This window comes from Oncorhynchus masou, unplaced genomic scaffold, assembly GCF_036934945.1.
Source record: "Oncorhynchus masou masou isolate Uvic2021 unplaced genomic scaffold, UVic_Omas_1.1 unplaced_scaffold_1184, whole genome shotgun sequence".
Taxonomy (NCBI): Eukaryota; Metazoa; Chordata; class Actinopteri; order Salmoniformes; family Salmonidae; genus Oncorhynchus; species Oncorhynchus masou.
In genome coordinates, this window is record NW_027001609.1 from 83754 (window position 1) to 108705 (window position 24952).

General features: G+C 43.8%; 1 protein-coding gene across 2 annotated transcripts; it reads right to left on the reverse strand.

Annotated features, from left to right (window-relative positions):
• Positions 1-294: 294 nt before the first annotated feature.
• arfgap2 (ADP-ribosylation factor GTPase activating protein 2) lies at positions 295-23390 on the reverse strand. 2 transcript variants are annotated; one of them, XM_064958235.1, is made up of 15 exons: positions 23276-23390; positions 19985-20103; positions 19612-19684; positions 19370-19501; positions 17713-17796; positions 17469-17577; positions 17210-17272; positions 16825-16869; positions 14016-14068; positions 13557-13693; positions 12998-13129; positions 10182-10310; positions 8607-8883; positions 1967-2056; positions 295-381 (listed from the first exon to the last, which is right to left on the reverse strand). In XM_064958235.1, exons 1-15 carry the CDS (start codon positions 23345-23347, stop codon positions 316-318), a joined length of 1581 nt encoding a protein of 526 aa, XP_064814307.1. In that variant the 5' UTR covers positions 23348-23390; the 3' UTR covers positions 295-315. The 2 variants fall into 2 exon arrangements, with proteins under 2 accessions (XP_064814307.1, XP_064814308.1); XM_064958236.1 differs by lacking the exon at positions 16825-16869 and having other exon boundaries at positions 23276-23389.
• Positions 23391-24952: the final 1562 nt, after the last annotated feature.

Consider the following 24952-nt stretch of genomic DNA (forward strand, 5'->3'; position numbering starts at 1 on the left):
AGGTGTCTCTGGTCCTGTGTTTCTGGTCCTGTAGTGTTTCTCTGTATGTGTAATTGTATTGTGTTGATGGTGTCTCTGGTCCTGTAGAGTTTCTCTGTATGTGTAATTGTATTGTGTTGAGAGAGTGTCTCTGGTCCTGTAGAGTTTCTCTGTATGTGTAATTGTATTGTGTTGAGGTGTCTCTGGTCCTGTAGAGTTTCTCTGTATGTGTAATTGTATTGTGTTGAGGTGTCTCTGGTCCTGTAGAGTTTCTCTACCTGTATGGTGTTCATGGTCGCCGTTGGCCATGCACGGCCATCTTGCCCGCCACAGTCTTCACCCCCTGTTTGAACTGAGCAATGTCCGGTCCCGTCGGCAGCACACTCTCATAACCTGCTGCCCCTACAGAGACAGAGATCAAACTGGTATGACAATTTTATTATCAATGTTCATAAACTTCAATTAATCTACTCAGTCTGCAACCCAGAGTTTGTAAGATTCTGGTTGAATGAAACAGACAAGAGTCCCAACTTACAATAGTCAAAATGTTTATTCACGGGAACGTTCTCCAGTCCATTATACAAAAACATCCATTTTATACTTGCTCCTTACTTACGCACATACATCCACACAAACAGTAGATATCCTACCTACACATACACTTCCACACAAACAGTAGGTATCCTACACATACACACACAAACATAGGTATCCTACACATACAAAAACAGTAGGTATCCTACGCACATACATACACAAACAAGGTATCCTAGTAGTAGGTATCCTACACAAACAGTAGGTATCACATACATACACACAAACAGTAGGTATATCCTAATCACATACATACACACAAACAGTAGGTATCCTACGTATCACACAAACAGTAGGTATCCTAATCACATACATACACACAAACAGTAGGTATCCTACACAAACAGTATCACACATAATACACACAAACAGTAGGTATCCTACGCACATACATACACACAAACAGTAGGTATCCTAATACATACATACACACAAACAGTAGGTATCCTAATCACATATACATAGGTATCCTACACATACATCCACACAAACAGTAGGTATCCTACACATACATAGGTATCCTAATCACATACATTCACACAAACAGTAGGTATCCTAATCACATACACAAACAGTAGGTATCCACACAAAACAGTAGGTATCCTACGCACATACATAAACACACAAAAACAGTAGGTATCCTACGCACATACATTCACACAAACAGTAGGTATCCTATACATACATACACAAAACAGTAGGTATCCTACGCACATACATACACACAAACAGTAGGTATCCTAATCACATACATACACACAAACAGTAGGTATCCTATACATACACACAAACAGTAGGTATCCTAATCACATACATCACACAAACAGTAGGTATCCTATACATTCACACAAACAGTAGGTATCCTACGCACATACATACACACTAAACAGTAGGTATCCTAATCACATACATTCACACAAACAGTAGGTATCCTGCGCACATACATACACACAAACAGTAGGTGAGTTGTATCCTTCTCCGTAGTTCTCACCACTGTGTATCACTACCCAGCCGACAGTTCCATCCCCCAGATTAGGGAGACCTTGAGAAGTAATCCCTGTCCTCATAAGTTCCTCAGAGTTCTAGCCAGGTCTGTTCAAACACAGTGTAATTGTTCTCTGTATTTTCTTAGGCCACACATACACACACATTTCTCTCCCTCCCAGTCCAACCTAGTTGGACTTGTGTTTAATACTTTAATTATTCCTTATCCATGCTACATAAACTATAACCCCAAATGGTTAAGTTTCAGGGTAGAAATATTTAATCATTATCTATAAACATATAAATGATTTTATCACAAACACAAACATTAACAAATACTCAAACACACTCTCATAACTTGCTGCCCCTACAGAGACAGAGAGAGATCAAACACAACATTAACCCTTACCTGTGTCACGGTCACTCCGTCCCCAAACAGGTCAGCAGAGCTGATGGACGTGTTGCCAGACAGGCCCTCCAGACGTGTCTTGGCCTCATACTGGGGAATGACAGAACACCATTTCATTAGACTAGACAACACCATCGCATTCGCTTGACGAGGCAACACCAACGACACAATCTCACTAGTTTAGGGTTGATCCCATTTAGACTGGTCGATTGTTTGGTCAATATGCGGTTGGTCGACCAATATTTCTTTAGTTGAGCAGTCAGTCGCAATATTATAGATATTTTTTAATTGTGCACAAGACACCTGTCTGATTGGCGCCTGTCTGATTGGACTGATCCATTGTGGAGAGGCCGTGGGGGATGGAACAGTCCATCACTAAGACATGTGCTACTGAAATTCTATATGGTTACATTACATAAGAACAATGGTGCAACACTAATATAAAATATTATTTTATAACAAATGCTCTTGGATAGCTGTCCGCGGTTCTGAAACATCAGTGCGCTGTTGAATTGGTGCCTTTTCCTGGACCATGTTGCCATGTGGATAATAGCAGAGTTAACCAGCATATTGGTGTTGAGAACAATGTGGCGGAGGCAGCGGCGGAGTGAGGAGACGAGGAAACAGCCCTTGACTAAATTGCCTAGTCACAAAATGCCGGATACAGCAATTTCACAAATTAGGCAATAAAAAAAATATTTGTATGCTTTAACAAAAGATTTAGAATGTGTTTCATTAGAGGAGCCTCTGGTATTACACTGGACAAAAAAAGGTCCCAGAAATGTTTCATACGCAACCTTACTTCTCTCAAATTGTGTGCACAAATTTGTTTACATCCCTGTTAGTGAGCATTTCTCCTTCGCCAAGATAATCCATTTCTCCTTCGCCAAGATAATGACTCATGCTGATTAAACAGCATGAGTCATTACACAGGTGCACCTTGTGCTAGGGACAATAAAAGGGCCACTAAAATGTGCAGTTTTGTCACTCAACACAATGCCACAGATGTCTCAAGTTGAGGGAGCGTGCAATTGGCATACTAGCTGCAGGAAAGTCCACCAGAGCTGTTGCCAGAGAATTGAATGTTCATTTCTCTATCATAAGTCGCCTCCAACATCGTTTTAGAGAATTTGTCAGTACGTCCATCCTGCCTCACAACCGCAGACCACGTGCTTGGCGTCTTGTGGGCGAGAGGTTTACTGATGTTTTCAACGTAGACAGAGTGCCCCATGGGGGGATGGTATGGGGGGGTATGGGCAGGCATAAGCTACAGACAACGAACACAATTGCATTTTATCGATGGCAATTTGACTGCACAGAGACACGTGATGAGACCCAGCATATTGGTGTTGTGCCATTCATCCACCGCCATCACCTCAGCCCCATGTCGCAAGGATCTGTACACAATTCCTGGAAGCGGACAATTTCCCACTTATTCCATGTTGCCCATTGAGCATGTTTGGGATGCTATGGATCGATGTGTACGGCAGCGTGTTCCAGTTCCCGCCAATATCCAGCAACAATGACAACCGTTGAAGAGAAGTGGGACAATATCCCACAGGCCACAATCAACAGCCTGATAAACTCTATGTGAAGGTGAGGTGTCACGCTGCATGAGGCAAATGGTGGTCACACCAGATACTGACTGGTTTCCTGATCCACTCCCCTACATTTAAAAAAAAAAGTATATTTTGGTAGAAAGAACAGAATACCCTCAGTCGACCAATATTTTAATTTATTTTACGGGGACAGCCCTACATTAGCTAGACTAGTCAACACCAACAACACCATCTCATTAGACTAGACAACACCATCTCATTAGACTAGACAACACCACCTCATTAGACTAGACAACACCATCTCATTAGACTAGACAACACCATCTCATTAGACTAGCCAACACCTGTTCAGGAGTCTTATGGCTTGGGGGTAAAAACTGTTGAGAAGCCTTTTTGTCCTAGACTTGGCACTCCGGTAGCGCTTGCCATGCGGTAATAGAGAGAACAGTCTATGACTGGGGTGGCTGGAGTCTTTGACAATTTTCAGGGCCTTCCTCTGACACTGCCTGTTGTAGAGGTCCTGGACGGCAGGCAGCTCTGCCCCAGTGATGTACTGGGCCGTAAGCACTACCCTCTGAAGTGCCTTGCAGGGGGCCAAGCAAATGCCGTACCAGGAAGTGATGCAACCGGTCAGATGTTGCAACTGTGGAACCTTTTGAGGATCTCAGGACCCATGCCAAATCTTTTTAGTTTCCTGAGGGGGAATAGGCTTTGTCGTGCCCTCTTCACGACTGTCTTGGTGTGTTTGGACCATTCTAGTTTGTTGTTGATGTGGACACCAAGGAATTTGAAGCTCTCAACCTGCTCCACTACAGCCCTGTCGATGAGAATGGGGAAGTGCTAGGTGCTCCTTTTCCTGTAGTCCACAATCATTTCCTTGGTCACGTTGAGGGATAGGTTGTTATTCTGGCACCATCCGACCAGGTCTCTGACCTCCTCCCAAAAGGCTTTCTCATCGTTGTCGGTGATCAGGCCTACCACTGTTGTGTTGTCAGCAAACTTAATGATGGTGTTGGAATCGTGCCTGGCCATGCAGTCGTGGGTGAACAGGGAGTACAGGAGGGGACTGAGCACGCACCCCTGGGGAGCTCCAGTGTTGAGGATCAGTGTGGCAGATGTGTTGTTACCTACCCTCACCACCTGGGGGCAGCCCGTCAGGAAGTCCAGGATCCAGTTGCAAAGGGAGGTGTTTAGTCCCAGGTTCCTTAGCTTAGTAATGAGCTTTGAGGGCACTATGGTGTTGAACGCTGAGCTGTTGTCAATGAATAGCATTCTCACATAGGTGTTCCTTTTGTCCGGGAGGGAAAGGGCAGTGTGGAGTGCAATGGAGATTGCATCATCTGTGGATCTGTTTGGGTGGTATGCAAATTACTACTTGGTGTCATGAGACAGCCCTTTTCTGCTCTTCCGAATAAAACCCCACCTTGAGAATTTCTCAACAGACCATGTTTCTCTCAATTACGAGAGGACAAAGGTTGCAGACCAGCTTACCTCGATAACGAGAGGGCCAAGGTTTGAGACCAGACTGCTGAATCTTTTAACCATACCACGTTGTTAAACTCTTAGACTATCGATACCGACAGAATAAGAACAAGTCTTTGATATTAATTACTAGTCTGCAGCTAGGAATTCGGTATCATTGAACGCGAAGAACGACAACCGCTGAAACATCTATTCTACAAAGACATGAATGAATGTCACTCTGAACTATCTATTCTAACCACGATAGAGAGAGAGAGAGCGGACAGACTCCAACAGAAACAAACTTTTCAACAGAGATCCCGACGACACAGAGCGTAAATACAGTGCCTTGCGAAAGTAATTTTGCACGCCAATTTTTCAATTTTTGATTTGTTAAAAAAGTTTGAAATATCCAATAAATGTCGTTCCACTTCATGATTGTGTCCCACTTTTGTTGATTCTTCACAAAAAAATACAGTTTTATATCTTTATGTTTGAAGCCTGAAATGTGGCAAAAGGTCGCAAAGTTCAAGGGGGCAGAATACTTTCGCAAGGCACTGTATATATATTGATTGCAATTATTTACGAATGAGTGAGCATTCATGTGCAAAGGATTAGCATTTCAATTGTTATAATTATCAACTTTGTAGTGTCTCATCTCAGTTGACCCCCACTTCCCCTTTTGTCCACCAAGCCGCGATACCCGTTTATCCCACTAGGGAAACTCCGTTATCATTTCCTTTTAACTATCTACTGTTTGTTTATGCATTTCTGTGAATTACTTAGTTAGTAAATAAATGATTTTAAGACAATTGATATATGGATGACTCATAGTGAAGACTGGGTTCATGCAGAATTTGGAATGAGACTAACGTGAGGTAAAGAAGAATTCATTAATCAGAAGACTATTGATCAGATATGAAAATATCTGAAAAGTTATATTAGGAAAATTATAACTTTGTAATCTGAATATTTTCCTTGGTGCCCCGACTTCCTAGTTAATTACAGTTACATGACTAATCCGTTTAATCACGTAATAATAATTAGAGAGTTATTTGATAAATAGGTCTTCAGTTTTAATAATGCCATAGACAACAACACCATGTCAACTTAAAAGTAGAAATAGAATGAAACTAGCATTATATTTTTGCTCTATTATAGTGGCCACTATAATAGAAATCGATCAAGTGCACAAGGCGACATGTGTGCAAAACTAACATTCACTGAGTAAAAAAATGTAATAATTTCCCCTCATTTACACACAAGTGTTACTGTCAAGTTCAACACAACTAAGCCATATCTGTGGGCTACACATTACTGCATTGTACACTGTCTGCCTGTGGACATCTGTTCTACAATGTTCCAGCAGAGCATGAGACCCTTTGTTGGCATAATTGATCCCTTTCAGGCAGAGATAACACCTGGCCTACCCCTTTATATCAACTGTATTGAAAAAGTGAGAAGGGGGGGGTCCTTTCACCTCTATAGTGGCATCCAGCTTAAGCCAGGCCCACTCCAGCTACACTTGATCCCCGAATACACTTGGTTAACAAGCAACGCCTCATTTTCACCTAATTCTCTCATTCTGAAAATGAGCCACATATTGTAGAGGGAAAACATTAGCAGTTAGTTCGTTAGCTAGTTAACTAATCAACATTTCACACAGATTGCCAGAGTCCAGTAAGCAACTAAAGTGTTATAACTTGAGGAACGGCACAACTTACGGTGAAACTGGAGGGCGCGCTATTCAAATAAATAATCATAAAAATGATGGATATTAAACATTTCGGTATATACAAATGTCTTATATCGGTTGAAAGCTTAAATTCTTGTTAATCTAACGGCACTGTCCGATTTACAGTAGGCTCTACAGCGAACGCATGTCATGCGATTGTTTGAGGACGGCACCACACATCAAAATATTTTACACCGGCACAGGTTTCACAAATTCACAAATAGCGATTAAATATTCACTTACTTTTTGAACATTTTCCTCTGATTTGTCATCCAAAGGGTCCCAGCTATAACATGCGGTGTAGTTTTTTTTAGATAAAATCCTTCTTTATATCCCGAAAGGTCAGTTTAGTTGGCGCCATCGATTTGAGTAATCCACTCGTTCAACATGCCAAGACAGGAATCCGAAAATCTAACCCTAAACTTTGTTTCAACAAGTCAAAATACGTTTCTATTTAATCCTCAGATTCCCTAAAATGTAATTAAACTATAATATTTCATACAGAAAGAAGTATGTTCAATAGGATATTTGCAAGTACGTGACCTTTTCATTGCGTGCGCATACACGAATTTGTAAGTCTGTGTCCCTGTAGTAACCTTGAACAAAGACGATCGACACCCAGTGGAAGCCACAGGAATTGCAATATGGGAGCTGGAATTGAGTATGTCCCTATACTTTCCATTGTAACAGCACGGACTCTCAAAAATAAAAATCTGGTTGGTTTATCTTTGGATTTTCTCCTACCATGTCTATTGTGTTAAAGTCTCATACATTATTTTAACATTTATACAAACTTCTACGTATTTTCTTTTCAATGGTACCAATTATATGCACATCCTGGCTTCAGGGCCTGAGTAACAGGCAGTTTACTTTGGGCACGTCAGTCAGGCGGGAATTGAGAAAAAAGGACCCTAGCCTGAAGAAGTACTATAGCGAATTGGTTAGGTTACTAATGTTAGCTCATCTGATGTAACGTCAGCTAGCGAACATTAGCTGTCTGGCTTTAATAGCCAACTAATTTTCATAAACTCAATTATTTGATCAGTTTAGTTGGATAATGTTGCTCAACATATCTCTGACTTGCTAGCTAACGGAGAATTCAATCCAGCTAGCAGGATAACGTTACTTAGCAACGCTGACAATACTTGTTCCACCACATTTTCTCCCTCACCTCAAACTATCCAAATGCCAGTTGTTTTTTAGTTACAGCTCATGAGGCGCTCATGATGTAAATACCAAATTGGGGCGGCAAGGTAGCCTAGTGGTTAGAGTGTTGGACTAGTAACCGAAAGGTTACAAGTTCAAATCCCCGAGCTGACAAATCGTTCTGTCGTTCTGCCCCTGAACAGACAGTTAACCCACTGTTCCTAGGCCGTCATTGAAAATAAGAATTTGTTCTTAACCGACTTGCCTAGGTAAATAAAGGTTAAAAAAAAAATTTAAAAAAATTGGTTGTCTCTTGTCTCTTCATTCGCGTGCTACATTCTGTTGTGTGAACGATTGGCTGAGTCTTGGGTACAGCTAGTATTGCTCCCAACGCGCATCACTCGTTCGCTTACAGCCAGTAGTGTGATCCAAAGCCAAGACACCTCCACACCCAAACTTGTCTCATCGGATCTACACGGATCTTCACTTAAGTCACCTATTTTCAATTCAAAACGGCAAATTTTGCCGAAAGGTGACTAGTTTGCATCTCTGCATTACTAGACTAGTCAACACCATACTAGACTAGTCAACATCATACTAGTCAACACAATATTAGACAACACCATACTAGACCAGAGCAGCAGTTGTCTTATTAAATGTGGCCTGCCTGGCTCTAGAAGTTTCCGTTCAGTTGACAGGTGGCTTGGTGTTTGTTGGTAATACAGTGGTGTAACTTTACCTCGGCATAGCTCTCGCGGCCAAAGAACATGTCGGAAGAGATGGCCTTGGCGTTGGCAAACTTCTGCCGGGCCTCGCTCGACTCGGACACGGGCGCCGCCGCCTCCGCCTTCCGCCGACTGGGTCGTTCTCCGATAGGCTGGATGCTGGAGATTGTCACCTCCTCTTTAGGCTCCTCATTCTCCAGGGCCCAGGAGGAGGTGAAGGAGGCCACTCCCCCATCAGAGTCCCACCGCGAGCCGAAGCCGTCGCCCGCCGTGAACGGGTTGTCCTTGTACCTGTCCCAACAAAGCACACACACAGAGGCAGGGGTAGATCCAATGTTGTTGGTCAGGTAGTGATACACAAGGACACATTCATAATGGATTAGATCTGAGGAAACAGAGGTAGATGAAGGGATATATTACACAGACCCAAGGCTCTACCCCTAACCCATAGACGCAAAGATCTACCCCTAACCCATAGACCCAAGGATCTAACCCTAACCCATAGACCCAAGGATCTACCCCTAACCCATAGACGCAAAGATCTACCCCTAACCCATAGACCCAAGGATCTACCCCTAACCCATAGACGCAAAGATCTACCCCTAACCCATAGACCCAAGGATCTAACCCTAACCCATAGACCCAAGGATCTAACCCTAACCCATAGACCCAAGGCTCTACCCCTAATCCATAGACCCAAGGCTCTACCCCTAACCCACAGACCCAAGGCTCTACACCAAACCCATAGACCCAAGGATCTAACCCTAACCCACAGACCCAAGGCTCTACCCCTAATCCATAGACCCAAGGCTCTACCCCTAACCCACAGACCCAAGGCTCTACACCTAACCCATAGACCCAAGGCTCTACACCTAACCCATAGACCCAAGGCTCTACACCTAACCCACAGACCCAAGGCTCTACCCAAGGCTCTACCCCTAACCCATAGAACCAAGGCTCTACCCCTAACCCATAGAACCAAGGCTCTACCCCTAACCCATAGACCCAAGGCTCTACCCCTAACCCATAGACCCAAGGCTCTACCCCTAACCCATAGACCCAAGGCTCTACACCTAATCCACAGACCCAAGGCTCTACCCCTAACCCATAGACCCAAGGCTCTACCCCTAACCCATAGACCCAAGGCTCTACCCTAACCCATAGACCCAAGGCTCTACACCTAACCCATAGACCCAAGGCTCTACACCTAACCCATAGACCCAAGGCTCTACCCAAGGCTCTACACCTAACCCATAGACCCAAGGCTCTACCCAAGGCTCTACACCTAACCCATAGACCCAAGGCTCTACACCTAACCCACAGACCCAAGACTCTTAGATAATTATAAAAGGATTGGATAGGTGTCTTAGCAAGGTGAAGACAGGTATATCAAGCCTATCTGAAGGCAAGTTGGATCCATTACCATATTATTAATACCAATCCAATCCTTTCAGCTGTATACAACAGCCCCAGTGCCTGGGAGATAGCTAGCTTGGGGTTGGAAGTCCATTTGGAATTGGACAGAAACCCATTTTTCCACTACTACTCCATAGGAGAAGACATTCCAATCTGTTTGGGGTGTGACGTACTTAGGGGGTCCGGAGGAGAAGCCCGGTTCATCCAACATGTCCAGTTTGGAGCGAGGCGAGGACTTGGCCCCTGAGGGCGTCTCCTGCTCAATCACCTGCATCTCTGACATCACTGAGTGAGATATGGTGCTGGAATACGCAGAATACACACACACTTAAGTCATGTCCGCACACAATAATGTACTGCAACACAATCTACACACACACAGACACCGTAAACACATAAACACCACTGAAGTTAAAGCCACACTCTGTAACATGGCATCCCATCAAAGAGTGGGACACCAACCAAAAGCATAAATAATTACAGGAATACTTCGGGATTTTTGGCAATTAGGACCTTTATCTACTTCCCCAGAGTCGTCAGATCAACTCCTTTATCTACTTCCCCAGAGTCGTCAGATCAACTCCTTTATCTACTTCCAGAGTCGTCAGATCAACTCCTTTATCTACTTCCCCAGAGTCGTCAGATCAACTCCTTTATCTACTTCCCCAGAGTCAGATCAACTCCTTTATCTACTTCCCCAGTCAGATCAACTCCTTTATCTACTTCCCCAGAGTCAGATCAACTCCTTTATCTACTTCCCCAGAGTCAGATCAACTCCTTTATCTACTTCCCCAGATCAACTCCTTTATCTACTTCCCCAGTCAGATCAACTCCTTTATCTACTTCCCCAGAGTCGTCAGATCAACTCCTTTATCTACTTCCCCAGATCAACTCCTTTATCTACTTCCTTTAGATCAACTCCTTTATCTACTTCCCCAGAGTCGTCAGATCAACTCCTTTATCTACTTCCCCAGAGTCGTCAGATCAACTCCTTTATCTACTTCCCCAGAGTCGTCAGATCAACTCCTTTATCTACTTCCCCAGAGTCGTCAGATCAACTCCTTTATCTACTTCCCCAGAGTCAGATCAACTCCTTTATCTACTTCCCCAGAGTCAACTCCTTTATCTACTCCTTTATCTACTTCCCCAGAGTCGTCAGATCAACTCCTTTATCTACTTCCCCAGAGTCGTCAGATCAACTCCTTTATCCCCAGAGTACTCAACTCCCCTTCCCCAGAGTCGTCAGATCAACTCCTTTATCTACTTCCCCAGAGTCGTCAGATCAACTCCTTTATCTACTTCCCAGAGTCAGATCAACTCCTTTATCTACTTCCCCAGAGTCAGTCAGATCAACTCCTTTATCTACTTCCCCAGTCAGATCAACTCCTTTATCTACTTCCCCAGAGTCGTCATCTACTTCCCCAGATCAGATCCTTTATCTACTTCCCCAGAGTCCAACTCCTTTATCTACTTCCCCAGAGTCAGATCAACTCCTTTATCTACTTCCCCAGAGTCGTCAGATCAACTCCTTTATCTACTTCCCCAGAGTCGTCAGATCAACTCAACTCCTTCAACTATCTACTTCCCCAGAGTCAGATCAACTCCTTTATCTACTTCCCCAGAGTCAGATCAACTCCTTTATCTACTTCCCCAGAGTCAGATCAACTCCTTTATCGACTTCCCCAGAGTCGTCAGATCAACTCCTTTATCTACTTCCAGAGTCGTCAGATCAACTCCTTTATCTACTTCCCCAGAGTCGTCAGATCAACTCCTTTATCTACTTCCCCAGAGTCAGATCAACTCCTTTATCTACTTCCCCAGAGTCAGATCAGATCAGATCAACTCCTTTATCTACTTTTTATGTCTCTGTGTGCAGTTTTATCACTTCTGCAGAGTCAGATCAACTCCTTTATCTACTTCCCACAGAAACTCTTTCCAACTTCCTTCAAACTTGACACGGACTATAAAATGGTGTCCACGAGTCCATCTGACTCCCCAGAAGTAGATCAACTCCTTTTTAAGCAGGAATCTATAGCTACTCCCCAGAGTCAGATCAACTCCTTTATCTACTTCCCCAGAGTCAGATCCAAGAGAAACATGACTGTTCTTTGAAAACATGGAAACACTGATAACTTTTATCTTTCCCCAGCCCATGCCCAGTCTCTCAGCCTGCCTTTCTCTACCCTCCATGTTCTGCATCTTCTTGTTCTCCATCTTCCTGTCAATCTCCAGCTCCTTGTAGGCCAGGCGCAGATCAACTCCTTTATCACATTTGCCAATTGTTCAACTCCATTTATCTATTTTGGAATTTTAGAAATTCTCCTCCCGATCTGTCTTCCCAGATCAACTCCTTTATCTACTTCCCCATCTCAGATCAACTCCTTTATCCTTCCCCAGAATCAGATCAACTCCTTTATCGACTTCCCCAGACCAACATTTCCCAGAGTCGTCACCTCGATTGCAAAATGTATTAAGATCAATAATCCTTTATCTACTTCCCATAATTGTCAGATCAGATCAACTCCTTTATCTAGCCAGCGGATCCTAGTTGCTGTCCTAAAGGATCCCTTCCATTCACTTTCTTCCCAGAAGTCAGATCAACTCCTTTATCTACTTCCCCAGAGTCAGATCAACTCCTGGATACCATTTTTATGTCTCTGTGTGCAGTTTGACACCTCTGCTAGCAGATACCCATAAACTTCCAGTCATTGCGCTAACGCTAGTTAGCATTGGCTCACAAAACTCTCTCCAACTTCCTTCAAACTTGACACGGACTATAAAAATGGTGTCCACGAGTCCATCTGACTCTGGGGAAGTAGATAAAGGGCCTCATTGCCAAAGTATGGTTTAAGCAGGAATGCTATAGCCTACAGTAGCACATGCAAACAGACAGCACTCATTTGCTATTTGTAGTGCTCAAGGAACGCTTATTCCATGAGAGAAACATGACTGTTCTTTGAAAACATGGAAACACTGATAACTTGATTACCTGCGGTTGCCGAAGCCCATGCCCAGTCTCTCAGCCTGCTCTCTCTTCTTACCCTCCATGTTCTGCATCTTCTTGTTCTCCATCTTCCTGTCAATCTCCAGCTCCTTGTAGGCCAGGCGCATGGAGGCCACACTGAAAAAAGAGACACATTTGCCAATTGTTCTACATTCATTTGCAACTATTTTGGAATTTTAGGAAATTCTCCTCCCGACTATGTCGTTCTCATCGTAAAATGATGACCAACATTACCCTCCATGTGCAAAATGTATTAAGACAATAATTATCATTTTTTCCCACGGTTATGGTCCATAATTGTCGGTTACACGATAATACGATTATTGAGCCAGCGGATGTCACTAGTTGCTGTCCTAAAGGATCCCTTCCATTCACTTTCTGTACGCAGAAGTAGGCTGCATTATTTATCCAACCTCTGAACAGTCTGGCCATGAGAAGACAGCAAATATTAATTTAGTGTAAACACTAAAACAGCAGGAAAAGCAGAATCTGGTGCGGAGGTGTTTCCATGCTCTCTGACTGTCAAACTGTGTGGTTCACTCACATGGACTCCTCTGCCTGTTTCTTAGCATCAGCTGCTTGCTCCTCTCTCTGCTTCTCGGCTACCTGGGCCTGTTTCTCCACCTCTGAGAAGCTCTTACTGCTCACCTTCTGGGCCCCCAGGCCCTTCTTAGCACCCAGCTAGAGGGAGAGAGGAGCACAGAGGAGATGGTTACACACAGCTGGGGACAGATAGAGGAAATGACTGCCCCCCAGTGGACAAGTGGTAGTATTACATTCATGGTTTGCTCAACGCACTCTTGATTCATTAGCCAGGTTTGGTGATTCTGATTTGGGACATTTGTTTTTCTGGTCAACGTGACTTATCCAGGAACAACACCGAGCCCTAACTACATGCCAGATCTCGTGCTCCACGTGTTTCCTAATCAGATCACGTGACCAGCCAAAACCCTGCTCCTCACGCAGAGCCCCCTGTCTGAGTGCTGAAGGGGGTGTAACCTACCCCTTTCTTAGTAGTGCTGGGCTTCTTTTTCCCAATGATGGATTGCTTCACATCTGTAACACAAAGCTCATCATTAGAACACTGGTGGACAGCGGAGGGCCAGGGACTCCCGAGTTGTAATCGCTCTGCATCACTTTGAAAAAGGAATGCAAGTTCTACACACACACACACACCAATGTTTACCCCTACAAATGGATAGGCGTGCCCCCATACATGTGAACGCACAAACACTGTACGTTTCCCCTCTGTTAAAAGGTGCAAACATTCAGTGTCCTTAGCAGACGCGACACAAAGAACATGTCAACGCAGTCAGATGAGAAATAGCATCCCAACGGTCCTTTTATCCAGTCAGAGCCGTTTCAAGACAAGCCATGTGCTACAGTCAGCAGTGTTATATCACTGCAGCTGAAGGACAGCACCATTGTCATACACCTGACAGAAATAGTTTCATTAGTTTACGTTATTCTAAAGTTATGGGACAGAGTTACTATAATAGGTATTCACCCCATTGGACTTTCACATGTTGATACGAAGTAGAACTGAAATGATAAGCACCAAATCATTGATCCATACCAAATACTCCATGTCAAACTGAAAATAACATTATATAAAATGTTCACAAATTAAGAAAAATGAATATCTCAAATATCTTCATTGTATAGATATAGGCAAGCCTAAATGCAGAAAACATTTGTGTAGCAAATCACACAATAAGTTGCATGGCCTCCGTGTGTGAAATAATAGGGGTCAACATGAGTTGAATGACCCTTTCTTGGTACCCCAAACATACAACCTCTGTAAGGTCAGACACATTTCAGTTGTACAACTGACTAGGTGTCCCCCTTTCCCCTCAGTGAAGTAGTGCATTTCAAGCAGAGATTCAAACAACGATCAGGGAGCTTTTCAAATGCCTCAAAGAAGGGGCAGTGATTGGTAGATGGGTAAAATATATATATAAATATTTTTTTAAAGCAGGTACTGAATATCAAGTTATTAATTAAGCTTTGGCTGGTTTATCCGACCCAGAATGAAAGATACTGACGTCCTTCCTAACTGAGCTGCCGGACCGGGCTAGTTGAATGAAAGTGACGTCATCATGAGTCCTACTGTGACTTTAAAACAGCTACAGGGTTTAACGGCGGTGATGGGACAAAACTAAGGATGGCTCAACCACATTGTAGTCACTCCACAATACTGATCTAAATGACAGTCAACAGAAGGAAGTCTGTACAGTATTTTATCCCTCACTTTGACATGAGACTATTTTGTGGTCTGGGATCAGCGATGAAAAAAATTACATTTTAACCCCAATTTGTAACACAATAAAACATGAAGTCCAACGGAAGTGAAAACCTATGATAGACACTAAGCCTGCTTGGTCTGGGACCGAGGCTACATGTTGAATGAAAGGCACTGTTAGTCTGCTAGGTCTGTGACCGAGGCTACATGTTGAATGAAAGGCACTGTTAGTCTGCTAGGTCTGTGACCGAGGCTACATGTTGAATGAAAGGCACTGTTAGTCTGCTAGGTCTGTGACCGAGGCTACATGTTGAATGAAGACACTGTTAGTCACTGTTAATGTCTGTTAGTCTAGGTCTGGGACCGAGGCTACATGTTGAATGAAAGGCACTGTTAGTCTGCTAGGTCTGGGACCGAGGCTACATGTTGAATGATAGACACTGTTAGTCTGCTAGGTCTGGGACCGAGGCTACATGTTGAATGAAAGACACTGTTAGTCTGCTAGGTCTGTGACCGAGGCTACATGTTGAATGAAGACACTGCACTGTTAGTCTGCTTGGTCTGTGACCGAGGCTACATGTTGAATGAAAGGCACTGTTAGTCTGCTTGGTCTGTGACCGAGGCTACATGTTGAATGAAGAGGCACTGTTAGTCTGCTTGGTCTGGGACCGAGGCTACATGTTGAATGAAGAGGCACTGTTAGTCTGCTAGGTCTGGACCGAGGCTACATGTTGAATGAAAGGCCGAGGCTACATGTTGAATGAAAGGCACTGTTAGTCTGCTAGGTCTGTGACCGAGGCTACATGTTGAATGAAAGGCACTGTTAGTCTGCTAGGTCTGTGACCGAGGCTACATGTTGAATGAAAGGCACTGTTAGTCTGCTAGGTCTGGGACCGAGGCTACATGTTGAATGAAAGGCACTGTTAGTCTGCTAGGTCTGTGACCGAGGCTACATGTTGAATGAAAGGCACTGTTAGTCTGCTTGGTCTGTGACCGAGGCTACATGTTGAATGAAAGGCACTAAGTCTGCTAGGTCTGGGACCGAGGCTACATGTTGAATGAAAGGCACTGTTAGTCTGCTAGGTCTGTGACCGAGGCTACATGTTGAATGAAAGGCACTGTTAGTCTGCTAGGTCTGGGACCGAGGCTACATGTTGAATGAAAGGCACTGTTAGTCTGCTTGGTCTGTGACCGAGGCTACATGTTGAATGAAAGACACTGTTAGTCTGCTAGGTCTGTGACCGAGGCTACATGTTGAATGAAAGACACTGTTAGTCTGCTAGGTCTGTGACCGAGGCTACATGTTGAATGAAAGACACTGTTAGTCTGCTAGGTCTGGGACCGAGGCTACATGTTGAATAGGGGTTGTCTGACTGTTGTATTCATGTTAGGAGACTGGAAGAACGAAGAAAGCCTTGGCAGTCACACATTTTAGTTTGAGCTGGGAGGGGCTTAAGCTTGCGTGTCACAATCAGGTGAGGTGTCAGTCAAGCACAGAACCAACCATGCTTCCTGAAAATCTGGCCAGCCAATGGGCTAACGGCTGCTTTTAAAAAGGCGTTCCAATCACCTTTGGGTAGCTGTGGTTGATCTGACGACAAACGCATGGAGTCCTCTACGGACAAAGCAGACAAAGGTGTTACTGAGGGCTCCACGGTCATATGGAAAACCTCCAGTGACTGTATTACAGGGTGGGCTATGTATAGGAGGGGTAGGGACAATTTGGTGCCTGGTCCAAACGTCTAAGGGGGGTCTCCAATTCTGGGAAGAGCCAACAAGAGCAGCCTTGCCAGAATATCAGGGGGGTTACTGTGGATGTGGAGGTCTGTAAATGGCTGTAACCATCACCTATTCCTTGTTTTTAATGTCAGCAAAGATCATTGAGAGGTGAGGGGAGGAGCTGTTGTCATGTGAAAGGAGGCAGAGGAGGAACAGGATGTTGGCTGATGACTTACCCATAGTGACTTTGGGAGATTGCTCAGTGCTCAGTCCCTCAATGCTTGGTCCTTCCTCCAGCTCTGAGAATGTCAAATACAATCACAGATCAACTGTCTAATTCAACCTCAGAAACATATGGGAAAGCTCCAGACGAAAGGATAGGAGAGGGGGGACTGTGTGTGTGTGTGTGTGTGTGTGTGTGTGTGTGTGTGTGTGTGTGTGTGTGTGTGTGTGTGTGTGTGTGTGTGTGTGTGTGTGTGTGAGAGAGAGACTCACGAGTGCTGGCGGTGTGGGGGGCTTTGGGTGTGTCCTCCAATAGTTGAGGAGTGAGGGTTCCATTGTGTTCTGTCAGGGAAGGAGCCGTCGCGTCCCAGCTGTTTGAAGGCTGCAAACACACCAATTCAGTCACATTAAATAACACATACACACAGAACCAACACTACTGCACCCACAGACTGAACACAGAAGCACAAAACACTTGTGTGATTGGTGTGATTTGAACAGTCGCCCTCAGGCCTACCTGAGTATGCTCAGTAAAGAAGTCTGCCTGTCTCTTCTCTGGGGCGGCAGGCTGGCTGCTCACACTGGATTGGTCGATCCACAGCTGAGAGAGAAAGAGGAAGGGTTAACAGACGCTATTTACACCGACAACTGACATTTCCTCCTGAGGTGCTGACCTGCTACACCCTCAGCAACCACTGTGATTATTATTTGACCCTGCTGGTCATCTATGAACGTTTTGAACATCTTGAAGAATGATCTGGCCTTAATGACCATTTATTCTTATAATCTCTACCCGGCACAGCCAGAAGAGGACTTGCCTCCCCTCAGAGCCTGGTTCCTCTCTAGGTTTCTAATCTCCACCCAGCACAGCCAGAAGAGGACTTGCCTCCCCTCAGAGCCTGGTTCCTCTCTAGGTTTATAATCTCCACCCGGCACAGCCAGAAGAGGACTGGCCTCCCCTCAGAGCCTGGTTCCTCTCTAGGTTTCTCATCTCCACCCGGCACAGCCAGAAGAGGACTGGCCTCCCCTCAGAGCCTGGTTCCTTTCTAGGTTTCTAATCTCCACCCGGCACAGCCAGAAGAGGACTTGCCTCCCCTCAGAGCCTGGTTCCTCTCTAGGTTTCTTCCTAGGTTCCTGCCTTTCAAGGGAGTTGTTTCTAGCCACCGTGCTTCTACATCTGCATTGCTTGCTGTTTGGGGTTTTAGGCTGGGTTTCTGTATAGCACATTATGACATCTGATGATGTAAGAAGGGCTTTATAAATACATGTGATTTAGATGGCCCAGAGCCAAATCAACCCCTGGCCTCTATAGATATAGACGTCATGAGTCTATACCCACTAGATTTGGGAAAGGAATATGCTGGTCATCAGGACCGTATTGATTTCCCATTTTAAATACAGCTCGACTCTATCACACCTGCTTAAACAGTTTGGCCCAAACTGAAGACCATAGTTGATGATTTGAAACTAGCGAGTTAAAATATGAAACACCTCCACACACTCACAGCACATTCAAATCTGATTTGGTATCTGCAAAAGCCTTGTGAGGACCTGGAAGTGCATCTGCACCAATAAGAACAGATATGGTGTTTGTGGGTAATTATGTATTGTGTGGTCTATCCACAAGACATGAATTAATGCTGCTGGTGACATCACAAGTGGAGTTTGCCCACTCGCTGGTGACTCAACAGGCCAATGTGTAGCTGATATGGGTGGCTGTGAGAGGGACGAGAGAGGGGGAGTTTGTTGCCTTCTCAGTGGAGGAATAATATCACCGTAGTAATATATAGATAATATAGATAACCATAAGACATAATATATAGATCTATATAGATAACCATAAGACATAATAATAATATATAGATCTATATAGATAACCATAAGACATAATAATAATATATAGATCTATATAGACAACCATAAGACATAATAATATATAGATAACCATAAGACATAATAATATCAGTAGGAATTTAATTTTATGTAAACATAAACATAAATAAACAAAAGCTCAATGTTCAGTGGTATAGTGGTTACAACCACAACTTGGGAGTAGGGATGTATCACTGTGAGCCTGGTTTAAAATGCTGGGTTAAGGGCGAGTTGTTACATGCATACATGCTACATAAGGTATGGTATGTTTGGGTGGCCGTTGAAGCTGAGCCCACACTCACGTTAGACCCATATTTGGACAGTGCCGTGTTTGCTTGCTGTCGGATCTTCTCTCGGTACATCTGTGCCGCGCGGCTGTTGTACTTGGCGGTAGTGTCGTTGGTGGAGCAGCCATGCTGACGGAAGAAGGCCGTCTTGAGGACACAGACAAGAAGGGAGAGAGTCAGATCCAGGACAGGTCCCCGTTTAAAGCTGTGTGTTGTTCAACGTCTATATATAATGGAATGTTATCGTGTTGACGTACCGCGTTGGCGTTGCCTCCGACCTGCATACATCTCAGCTGAAACCAGTTCCAGTTGGAGTCGAGCTCAGTGGATCTGAGGTGAAGAACAAAACAACATGGGGATTGTAGCAAATCATTCTCCTTGACCGGGTATGACAGTAAAACGTGTGATTGTCGAGCCATGGTGTGTGAGAGAGAGAGAGACAGACAGACAGACAGACAGACAGAGACACAGAGACAGACAGAGAGATAGACAGACAGAGAGACAGAGAGAGAGACAGACAGAGACAGAGAGAGAGACAGACAGAGACAGAGAGAGAGACAGAGAGAGAGAGAGAGACAGAGAGACAGACAGACAGAGACAGACAGACAGAGAGACAGAGAGACAGGCTACCTGATAAAGCTGAGGTGCACTCCGAGAGAGCGATGAATGCCAGAGCAGTCGATGCACAGGAACACTCCATATGGTATACTGGCCCAGCTGGGGTTCTTGGCAGCACAGTCAAAGCACGCCTTGCACAGAAACAAACACACAATACACTGCCTAGTTAGCTAGCTACATACCTACAGCAGACACGTCTGGATGTGGTCTTAAACAGGAAAGAGAACAAGCTGTGTAGACATGGGACACACTCGTACATTAACCATAAAGCCCTGTTCATTGTCAATGACTAAACTCAAAAGTTATTTACACAAGATCTCAGGTCCTACATATTATCGCCGCCTCAAGGTTTGGATGTCCAATAGCTTTCCTGCTTTTTAAACTTGGCTATCAGTGAACGTACAGCTGAGATAAAAATGGCCGCGAGTTCATCTCAATAAGTAGTTATTTCTACTGCTGAGGAAGACCGACTGATAGTGCTCCATCATATTTAAATCAGCTGTTTTAATTAAGGAATATTACACAGAAAAGTAACATATTTTAGACTATTGAGATGCAACCCATCAGAGGAAGAGGCGACGCGAGAGGAGAAACTGCTAAAAACAAAATCTGTCTCCTCCATCAGGTGGCAATTTTCAACAAAAAACTTGCCCACCAAGCGAGGCGTTGAGAGTCGAAGGTCAATGAGAGTCAACAAAAAATGTAATGGCTTATTTGCTACATGAGCCGTAATTGATCTAATTGACGTTTTGTAATATTTAAGTTGCTACTGATATAAGTAGGACATGTGACATCCGGCAACTTTGAGGGAAAAAACACTTTATATCGGAGTTCTGCTTGGTTTAGTGCTATCCAGACATCCCTGCCTAAACCCTAACCTTATTTAATGTCAACTTCAATGGAGTAACGTCAGAGTTGGGACGTCCCAATGATCCCAGATAGCAAAGACCATCTGCCCTCTCTCATATTTTATTTTTTTACCTTTATTTAACTAGGCAAGTCAGTTAAGAACAAATTCTTATTTTCAATGATGGCCTAGTGGGTTAACTACCTTGTTCAGGGGCAGAACGACCTTGTCAGCTTGGGGATTCGAACTTGCAACCACTAGGCTACCCTGCCGCCCCCATTGGCTAGAATGGTCCCACCTCATTGCGCCTCCTCACGACTGTATTTCCATTGACAGAGCGACCACTTGACCATCTGGTCAACATAATGCAGCGTTTCCCAAACTAGGGGTTGCTTGATTTTTTAAAAATGGGGTCGAGCGAGAAACGACAACAAAATTGCGCTTCACTCATAGAACCAGAGTAATGTCTGTAACCTCTGGTAGCCGCTATATTGTAATAGTCAATAATAGTTATAATAGTATAATAGTTGTAATAGTCAATAATGGCAAGTTGAATAGGCTTAAAGGAGATTCGCCATATCAACATCTCCTGTACGGTCCAATTCTGATCCAGTCAACCCCTAGCCCAAGCATGTACTCTTAAGGAGTGTAGGCAAGCCTACCGTTAGTCCTTAAGGTCTAAATGAATGACCTTATATACTGAACAAAAATATTAACACAACAATTTCAAAGATTTTACTGAGTTACAGTTCATTTAAGGAAATCAGTCAATTTAAATGAATTCATTAGGCCCTAATCAATGTATTTCACGACTGGGCAGGGGTGGTGCCATGGGTGGACCTGGGAGGGCATAGGTCCACCCACTTGGCAGCCCGGCCCAACCAATCAGAATTAGTTTTTCCAACCCAAAAGGGCTTTATTACAGACAGAAATACTTCTCAGCACCCCACCCCTCCCCCACAGGTGAAGAAGCCAGGTGTGGAGGTCCTGGGCTGGCATGGTTACAGGTGGTCTGCAGTTGAGGCCAGTTGGACATACTGACAAATTATTTTTTTAAAGACATTGGAGGCGGCTTATGGTAGAGAAATGAACATTCAATTCTCTTGCAACAGCTCTGGTGTTCATTTCTGCAGTCAGTATGGCAATTGCGCACTCCCTCAAAACGTGAGACATATGTGGCATTGTGTTGTGTGACAAAACTGCTCCTTTTCAAGTGGCCTTTTATTGTCCTAAGCACAAGATGCACCTGTGCAGTAGTCATGCTGTTTAATCAGCTTCTTGATATGTCACACCTGTCAGGTTGGTGGATTATCTTGGCAAAGGAGAAATGCTCCCCAATAGAGATAAAAACAAACGTGTGCCAAAAAAGAGAAAAGCTTTGTGTACATGAAAAATGTCTGTGATTGTTTTATTTCCGCTCATGAATCATGGGACCAACACTTTACGTTGCGTTTATATTTTTGTTCAGTGTAGGTTATTTTCAGAGGTAAACTGGCTCTGGCAGCCAGAACAGCAAAATACTCCGACTAAACAGGAATTGATTCTCAATTGCGATACGGTTCTAGAAACATAAATCCCTTAAGTTCATAACACATCTGCAAAATATACACATACACCGTTTCAACCGGCTTCACAGTTGCTGCCGACAGTGTTTCTGGTGGACTTCTTCCATTACACACGATTTGTGTTAGATTGCTAAATAGCACAGGTGGTCGCCTCAGTCTTCCGTCAACACACGCTGTAACACGGAGATATGGCCGTGTGGGGACACGAATATAAAAAGGTGTATAGTACGTTACCTTTTTGAAAATTATTTCTCGCTGATATGAAAGACAGGCTCCTTATTTCCAAAAACCGTAGCGCAAGTGATGCGTTAAGTTCATACGGAGCGTCCGGGCTCTTAAAGTTCCCCTGGGAAGACGATAACATCCGTCGCAAAAGGTCGTTCTCGGCTATGGATGAGGCAACGTTAGTCGACCCCGGGAATTTAACTTGGTACGTTTAAGTTCGGCAACTTTGCATTTTGGTAATAACTTATTAGCTGGACATCTGGATTGAAAGGAAAATAACCTAATGGCTGGCTAGCTAACGTTTGTTAGGAATCCAATTGTGTTGGCTTTGGTGCTAACGTTAGACAATCTCTTTCAGACATTGGCCCCGTCCCTACTCGTTCTGGCTCAAATAAACAAGTCACCAGACTGGTTAACTAGGTTAGAAAAGCAGGGTGCGTTGACGATACATAGCATACTATACGTGGCCGATTTAGATAAGCAAAGTTAGCTGCTCTGCTAGCCTAGTGAGCTAACGTCAGCTTCTTGCTGGCCGTCGTAAGGCCCAGGCAGAGACCAGCTTGCTACCGTAGACGGATGGACGTGATCATTTTTCTGGTCTACGTTTCACCTCCAATAACGGATCAATAAACGAGTGAACAGACACTAAGCACCTATTCGTGTTACCTTGTTAGTTGGAATAGACCGTAGTCTTTTAAAAATGGTCAGAATTTCTGTCTTGTTCGGCTCCGCAGCCATCTTGCTACCTTTCTAGAGGTACGGGTGCCAGTGAGGATAAAAAATACTGGGTTGTTCGCGAAGTTCGATCAGAGGTGATGCTGCGTTCATATGCCCCTTGTAACGTCGGAAACAAACAGTTTTGTAAGCGCGTTGATCGTTTAAACTTTTTTGTATGCCTATTTGTCTGGCCGCAGTTCTACACACTGGCGACGCATTTTGGCCAGTTTGGTGTACTCTAAAATGAAAAGGTTCCTGGACTATCCGTAGGGGTTCTTCAAATTGAAACGGTGGGGGGAACACCTATAAGTTCTTTGAAGAATTCCTTTAATGGATTTAAAAATATGTTTTTATTTAATTAGGCAAGTCAATTCTTATTTACAATGACGGCCTATCCCAGCCAAACCCTAACCCAGACGCCGCTGGGCCAGTTGTGCGCCACCCTATGGGACTCCCATTTCATGGCCAGTTGTGAAACAGCCTGGAATCAAACAGTGCCTTAAGACGCAGTGCCTTAGACCGCTGCGCCACTCGGGAGCCCCTCAAAGAACATTTTGGGATTAATTTCTAACTACACCCCCCCCCTCCCCTGTTATTATTAATAATAAAATGAATAACAATAACAATATTTTAGTTGTCAGTGTTTCTTGTGATTTTAGTGGCAAAGCAGAATATATAATTTTTCTAAATATGAGGTAAACTCCCAGCAGAGCCAAGTCCAAGTCCAGTGGTGTGTTGATGTACATGTGTTGATGTTCTCCATTTCCATATCCAGAATGGTTTTGCAGTACATGGTGATTGAACAGGTTTCCTGTTATATCCCAAAAAGAGTAATTGTACAGATTTTTTTTGTTTTTAAACATCCACACGACACTATTCATACCTTGGTTTTTGTGGTGAATATTTTTTTACATTTTATGTAACTAGGCAAGTCATTTAAGAACAAATACCAAGACTTGACTCTACTAGGAGTTTACCTCATTTAAAAATATATATATATATATTCTGCTTTGCCACTGAAATCATAATAAGCACTGACAGCTAAAATATTGTTGTTATTGTTATGCATTTTATTATTAAAATGGAGTGTAGTTAAAAAATGAACCCCAAAAGGTTCTTTGACTGCTTTATTCAGGGGCAGAACAACCGATTATTAATTTTTTACTTGTCAGCTCATGTAACAGATGTGAAATAGCTAGCTAGTTAGCTGTGGTGCGTGCTAATAGCTTTTCAATCGGGCGATGGCCTGTCACTTCACCGTTCAAAAGCGGTGAGGAAGGTAAGCCCAGTTCAAATCGAGCATCACCGGGCCATAATGTCAACAAAACAGCATGATACATAATTCAGAAACATATGTAACACATGTTACAATTTTCAAAGTAGTTTTCCTTGGGATAGGCCTATATAAGTTTTTATAAGAGCAAAAACTGTTGAATGTGAAAACACTGAGTACTCCGCTCTTCGATTTAAAGCTGCTTTCACATGCTAGGAAACCCGGAAATGTCCGACTTGTTAACTGGTTGATCGCGGCAAGTGTTTAGCTACAACCAGTTAGCAAATCGGAAATTTCCGAGTTTCCTAGTTTCGACTAGTACTTAAATGCGACAGAAGGCCCAATCATGACAC